We start from the raw sequence: 7,510 nt of genomic DNA, 5'->3' as shown, positions 1-7,510 counted from the left end.
GATCAGAGGCAAACCCTATGGGAAAGATTGTCATTCCCTATGGGTTCCCCTCCCTAAAAATCAAGTATGTAGGGATGTTTAGGTAAACATTAACAAGAGGTTGCCGGGTAAAAAAACAGTACTGTAAAATTGCTGCTACTTAAGATCCTATCATCATAGCCCTTAGGATATATTGCAGACCTACCATAAAGCTCATATGACCAAATATTGAATATTTGCATTATTATCCTGAATATTACTTTATTATTCTTTTTTTTGTTACTTTGGGAGGAGATTGTAGTGTACGTCCATTCTTAGATTTGATGAAGACTTTCTAGACGTACATGGTGTTCTTCGTCTCTTGGAAAGTTTGCTTTGACTGTGTTTGTAGCGACGGAGGGAGGCGTTGCGTTCAGCGGTGGAGACCAATGAGAAAGGCGATGATGTGGACTCAAAACTGGCCCCAATTCGGTGTGTGCTCTTGTCGCGATGTTGGAGGGAGCGAACTGAAGATAAAGAGACTATTTTTACAGTCTGATTGACTCATAGCAATGCTGGTATGACAGTATATCAGTATGTCATTGCATAACAAGACAAAAAAGCTCAAATAAGCTCCGTCACAGACAGTTCTAACAAGTTACCTTGCAGGAGAGGAGAAGTCTCCCCAAAGATCACTGCTGGGGTTGGATGATTGGACCACAGTGTTGGAGTTACTACTGTCCAGATCTAGCAAACAGCCTAGAGAAAGAGAGAGAGAGAGAAAAACTTCTGAAATGTTTGTGTTTATGTTTATGTTAATTTGTGATTGCCAAAGCAAGTGAAATAAACAATGGTAACATGTTTTCCATGCCAATAAAGCCCCTTTGAATTGAGAGAGAGACACACGACAGAGAGAGAGAGACAGAGAGAGAAAATGAACAATCAAAGCTACACTACATGGCCAAAAGCTATACTACAGGGACACTACATGTTCGTCAGGCATCTCATTTCAAAATCATGGGCATTAATATGGAGTTTGTCTGCTATAACAGCCTCCACTCTTCTGGGAAGGCTTCCCACTAGATGTTGGAACATTGCTGTGGAGACTTGCTTCCATTGAGCAACGATAGCATTAGTGAGGTCGGGCACTGATGTTGGGCGATTAGGCCTGGCTCACAGTCGGTTTTCCAATTCATCCCAAAAGGTGTTCAATGGAGTTGAGGTCAGGGGTCTGTGCAGGCCAGTCAAGTTCTTCCACACCGATTTCAACAAACCATTTCCATATGGATCTCACTTTGTGCACAGGGGCATTGTCATGCTGAAACAGAAAAGGGCCTTCCCCAACCTGTTGCCACAAAGTAGGAAGCACAGAATCTTCTAGAATACCATTGTATGCTGTAGCGTTAAGATTTCCGTTCACTGGAACGAATGGGCCTAGCCCGGACCGTGAAAAGCAGCCCCAGATCATTATTACTCCTCCACTATGCATTGGGGCAGGTAGTGTTCTCCTGGCATCCGCTATAACTCCGATTTGTCCGTCGGACTGCCAGATGGTGAAGCGTGATTCATCACCCCAGAGAACGCCTTTCCACTGCTTCAATTCTGTCCAGTTTTAAACCACTGCAGCTGACACTGGGCATTGCGCATGGTGATATTAGGCTTTTGTGAGGCAGCTCGGCCATGGAAACCCATTTCATGAAGCTCCCCATGAACAGTTCTTGTGCTAACGTTGCTTCCAGGAGGCGGTTTGGAACTCGGTAGCGAGTGTTGCAACCGAGGACAGACAATTTTTATGTGCTAGGTGTTATGTGTTCTGTGAGCTTGTGAGGTTTACCACCTCGCGGATGAGCCGGTTTTGCTCCTAGACATTTCCACTTCACAATAATAGCACTTATAGTTGACCGGGGAAGCTCTAGCAGGGCAGAAATTTGACCAACTGACTTGTTGGTAAGGTGGCATCCTTTGAAGGTGCTACGTTGAAAGTCATACTGCGGGCCAATCTACTGCCAATGTTTGTCTATGGAGATTGTATGGCTGTGTGATCAATTTTATACACCTGTCAGCAATGGGAGTGGCTGAAATAGCCAAATCCACTAATGTGGCCATGTAGTTTACCAATCAAAGCTTTATTTAGCTATAGAGAAGTTTATCAAGGCTTTATTGAGAGTTTTAACTGGTGTACCCGTATCTGAGCCTCCTGTTTGAGGCACAGTGTTGTGATTGGAGAAGGCAGAGGAAGGAGGAGGAGCCATCTTTCCTTTTGGTGGCGGCGGTAAGAGACCGAGCCCACCTGCCCCTTGTGGGCGTGGCTTATCCCTCTTTTTGCCTTGCTTGAAGAGAGAAAGGATGAGAGAGAAAAAAAGATTGGAATTCTGAAGGAATATTGGTGTTGGGGAAAAGCCAAATTTCTACAAGAATGATCTAGTTCAATTGTGCTAGGTCTTTACCCCAATATTAAGGGTGATGGTTTGTCCGTCTTTAAATCCCAAGTCCAGCTTTGGTCCCAAAGCTGCCCCCTGAGGGTTTTTGCTGATCTCATTCTCTTGTTTCACCCACCTGTAACACACACAATATTGACTGCACTGACACAGGAAAAAGCACTGTAACATCAGCTGTTTTGAAAACTGCAGCATCTGGAACAAGCAAACTCAATGACACGTTGTTTTGGCTGGCAACTTCTGCTGCAGACAGACCACAGTACGTGTGTTTGTTATCAGTGGGAGATGGTGAAGCAGCAATGTGTGAGTGCCTTGACAGTCACACTGTCCCTGGAGTGGCCCCTTCCATCACTTACTTAAAGTGGTCCTGCAAAGACACGTTGAAGTCAAAAGAGTCCCCTCTGTCCGCGAATCCAACGCCAATAAACGCACTGCGGCCTGGGAGAGTAGGTTGACATAGCTGTATGAGTTCATTGACATCGAGCTGACATGCAAGGACCAGTCAAAAGTTTAGACACACCTTCTCATTCCAGGGTTTCCTTTATTTTGACTATTTTCTACATTGTAGAATAATAGTGAAAACATCAAAACTATGAAATAACACATATGGAATCATGTAGTAACCAAGAAAAGTGTTTAAACAAATCATAATATATTTTATATTTGAGATTCTTCAAAGTAGCCACCCTTTGCCTTGATGACAGCTTTGCACACTATTGGCATTCTCTCATGCTTTTCAATTAACAGGTGTGCCTTGTTAAAAGTTAATTTGTGGAATTTCTTTCCTTCTTAATGCGTTTGAGAAGATAGCCCTATTTGGTATACAGAAGATAGCCCTAGTTGGTAAAAGACCAAGTCCATACAGCTCTAATAGAAATGACAGTCCATCATTACTTTAAGACATGGTCAGTCAATCTGGAACATTTCAAGAACTTTGAAAGTTTCTTCAAGAGCAGTCGCAAAAAAACATCAAGCGCTGTGATGAAACTGGATCTCATGAGGACCGCCACAGGAAAGGAAGATCCAAAGTTATCTTTGCTGCAGAGGATAAGTTCATTAGAGTTACCAGCCTCAGAAATTGCAGCCCAACTAAATGTTTCACAGATTTCAAGTAACAGACACATCACAACATCAACTGTCCAGAGGAGACTGCGTGAATCAGGCCTTCATGGTCGAATTGCTGCAAAGAAACCACTACTAAAAGGACACCAATAATAAGAAGAGACTTGCTTGGGTCAAGAAACACAAGCAATGGACATTAGACTGGTGGAAATCTGTCCTTGAGTCTAATGAATCCGAATTTGAGAATTTCTGTTCCAACTGCTGTGTCTTTGTGAGACGCAGAGTAGGTGAACGGATGATCTCTGCATGTGTTGTTCCCACCGTGAAGCATGGCGGAGGTGTGATGGTGCTTTGCTGGTGACACTGTCTATGATTTATTTAGAATTCAAGGCACACTTAACCAGCATGGCTACCACAGCAGGAAAAGCAGCCAACAAGTGCTCAGCATATGTGGTAACTCCTTCAAGAATAAAATAAAAGCATTCCAGGTGAAGGTGGTTGAAAGCCAAGAGTGTGCAAAGCTGTAACCAAGGCAAAGGCTGACTACTTTGAAGAATCTCAAATATAAAAATATCTTTTGATTTTGAACACTTTTTTGGTTACTACATGATTCCATATGTGTTATGTCATAGTTTTTGAAGACTTCACTATTATTCTACATGATAGAAATGGTCAAAATAAAGAAAAACCCTTGAATGTGTCGGCGTGTGCAGACTTTTGACTGGTACTGTAAGTGTAGAGTAAATTTACATTTGAGGAGAGCTGACAAACTCTATGAGCGCACTGTGATCAGAAAGAATATGTTGACATAGACTGATGAGAGTACTAAAACCTGCTAAAGGAGGCTGACATAACACTATATGACTTGTGTAAAAGGCTGACAATGCTATGAACGCACAGTGAGGAGTTTTTCACTCATACACACACCATTGTCATCCTGTATTCGCAGGACAAAGTAGCGGCTGGAGTCGCTTACGGTTTCAACTGCGATGCCGGGATACTCTGTGACAGGGGCCTGAGCAAACAGCTCCCCTGCAGGATGGCAGGAGAAACACATAATCATAATAATAAACCACACAGACATGCTGTATGAAGTTCATTTTACTAGCTACACTGGGGAGAACAAGTACTTGATAACCTGCAAAATCGGCAGTGTTTCCTACTTACAAAGCATGTAGAGGTCTGTAATTTTTATCATAGGTACACTTCAACTGTGAGAGACGGAATACAAAAATCCAGAAAATCACATTGTATGATTTTTAAGTAATTAATTTGCATTATATTGCATGACATAAGTATTTGATACATCAGAAAAGCAGAACTTAATATTTGGTACAGAAACCTTTGTTTGCAATTACAGAGATCATATGTTTCCTGTAGTTCTTGACCAGGTTTGCACACACTGCAGCAGGTATTTTGGCCCACTCCTCCATACAGACCTTCTCCAGATCCTTCAGGTTTCAGGATTCACTCCAGGACCTTGAGATGCTTCTTACGGAGCCACTCCTTAGTTGCCCTGGCTGTGTGTTTTGGGTCGTTGTCATGCTGGAAGACCCAGCCACGACCCATCTTCAATGCTCTTTCTGAGGGAAGGAGGTTGTTGGGCAAGATCTCGCAATACATGGCCCCATCCATCCTCCCCTCAATACCGTGCAGTCGTCCTGTCCCCTTTGCAGAAAAGCATCCCCAAAGAATGATGTTTCCACCTCCATGCTTCACGGTTGGGATGGTGTTCTTGGGGTTGTACTCATCTTCCTCCAAACACGGCGAGTGGAGTTTAGACCAAAAAGCTCTATTTTTGTCTCATCAGACCACATGACCTCCCATTCCTCCTCTGAATCATCCAGATGGTCATTGGCAAACTTCAGACGGGCCTGGACATGCGCTGGCTTGAGCAGGGGGACCTTGCGTGTGCTGCAGTATTTTAATCCATGACGGCGTAGTGTGTTACTAATGGTTTTCTATGAGACTGTGGTCCCAGCTCTCTTCAGGTCATTGACCAGGTCTTGCTGTGTAGTTCTAGGCTGATCCCTCACCTTCCTCATGATCATTGATGCCCCACGAGGTGAGATCTTGCATGAAGCCCCAGACCGAGGGTGATTGACCGTCATCTTGAACTTATTCCATTTTCTAATAATTGCGCCAACAGTTGTTGCCTTCTCACCAAGCTGCTTGCCTATTGTCCTGTAGCCCATCCCAGCCTTGTGCAGGTCTACAGTTTTATCCCTGATGTCCTAACACAGCTCTCTGGTCTGGACCATTGTGGAGAGGTTGGAGTCTGTTTGATTGAGTGTGTGGACAGGTGTCTTTTATACAGGTAACGAGTTCAAACAGGTGCAGTTAATACAGGTAATGAGTGGAGAACAGGAGGGATTCTTAAAGAAAAACGAAACAGGTCTGTGAGAGACGGATTTCTTTTTGGTTGGTAGGTGATCAAATACTTATGTGATTTTCTGTTTGTTTCTTTCAACTTCACAGTTGAAGTGTACCTATGATAAAAATTACAGACCTCTACATGCTTTGTAAGTTGGAAAACCTGCAAAATCGGCAGTGTATCAAATACTTGTTGGGACAAAGGGGCACCTGTGCCACACACACACACACACACGGTTTCATGACTCTCACACCTGAGACTTTGTCTTCCAGTTTGATGTAGGCCACTTTCCCCTTCGCCGTTATCCGTATGCGCCCTGACCAATCGGGCACATCCAGCTTCCAGTCTGCTGCCCTACAGGAAATACCCAGGTCAGAGGTAGCCAATAACAAGGCAAAACAGGGAGTAGGTCAGAAGGTCAGTAAACAGTGCCTATTCCAACTGTTCTCAGACCAGCTTTTGTAACAAATAGTACTGTACAATATGGAGAGAATTCTGAATTGACCCAATTGTCTTGTTCTCATAGTTCCTGAAGGTGGAAGCAATTATGAAGATCACAAACCCCAATTAATAGCATACCAGATAATGTACGGTTTTAGAGAATTTCAATTAAAACCATTTAGCCTACAGTTAACTGGGCCACACACATATAACCAGACTGAAAACAGTAGTCTGCTGAAACTACTCTACTTTCTCTCTCGCAGCTGGCACTGTTCGCTTTAGATGCCTTTAATATACATTGGTTTCATTATTTGAGCTATTCTATAATCAATTTTACTATCATAATAGGACTGGTGTAGAATGATCAGGAGCCTTGTATTATAGGCCCAATGATATCAGGCTATTTATCACCTAATATACATCCATATAACATTTGCTGTCAATACATTTTATGGTTAAACTATGCTGATAAACAGCACACGCAAATACACATATCATGCCCATTCACTGTCGATTCATCCGCACTGATAGTGCCAGCCTTGCAAGAGTAACATCAATATTACCAATGGAGCGGATTAATTAGAGAGTCGTAGGCCTACGCAAAACAAATATTAAACACACGTCGACTCCTGTTAACATCCACTTAGCGCACACACACGATGCAGCACTATGACCACAGATAGAACCACCGGCACCGCGGTTTTTTGTCCATCACCCCACATATGGGCCAACCCTTTATATTTTACCTGTATCCACGATTTGTAGCCCTCGGTGGTATTCGATAAACGTTGACGTCGGGTTTAACGCAAAGGATCGACTCGTATTCGCCCTCGTTCGACATCTTGATGTAAATTAAATTGATGTGTGGCTTATTTATAGTTCCTTTCGGTTTTTGCGAGTGGCCTATATACTCACAATACGGCGATGACGTGATGGGGATTCCAGTGCGGAGTTTGTGCTCCATCAATTGGTGCATTGACCCTGCGCACATCCCCCAATGTTTTAAGGCAGCATCCCTCTTCCAATAAGATGTATAATAGGCTAGATGTGTAAGCATCCAATAGATGGCATTGGTAAATATGTCAAACAGCTGTTCATGTATACTTTTGAGACCCAGAAAATGCTCAATAAACACATACTTTATGAGAAACAGGCAAGACTGCTCCCAAGAATAATCAGTTCATTTGTGGACAAAACAAAGAAGCAAACATAGTATTTGTTTCAGTCTCAATAGAGA

The 7,510-nt window shown here is 43.1% G+C and overlaps 1 protein-coding gene across 1 annotated transcript; it reads right to left on the bottom strand.

The window, feature by feature from the left end:
• Nucleotides 1–258: 258 nt before the first annotated feature.
• Nucleotides 259–7,271, bottom strand: LOC109908665 (adaptin ear-binding coat-associated protein 1-like). The gene is made up of 8 exons (XM_020507319.2): nt 7,020–7,271; nt 6,086–6,186; nt 4,386–4,490; nt 2,753–2,834; nt 2,406–2,514; nt 2,141–2,288; nt 621–717; nt 259–485 (listed from the first exon to the last, which is right to left on the bottom strand). The coding sequence occupies exons 1-8, from the start codon at nt 7,262–7,264 to the stop codon at nt 431–433; spliced, it is 942 nt and encodes a 313-aa protein (XP_020362908.2). The 5' UTR covers nt 7,265–7,271; the 3' UTR covers nt 259–430.
• Nucleotides 7,272–7,510: the final 239 nt, after the last annotated feature.

Source organism: Oncorhynchus kisutch, linkage group LG17, assembly GCF_002021735.2.
Source record: "Oncorhynchus kisutch isolate 150728-3 linkage group LG17, Okis_V2, whole genome shotgun sequence".
NCBI lineage: Eukaryota > Metazoa > Chordata > Actinopteri > Salmoniformes > Salmonidae > Oncorhynchus > Oncorhynchus kisutch.
The sequence above is the reverse complement of the archived record's forward strand: the minus strand, read 5'-3'. Positions and strand labels throughout refer to the sequence as shown.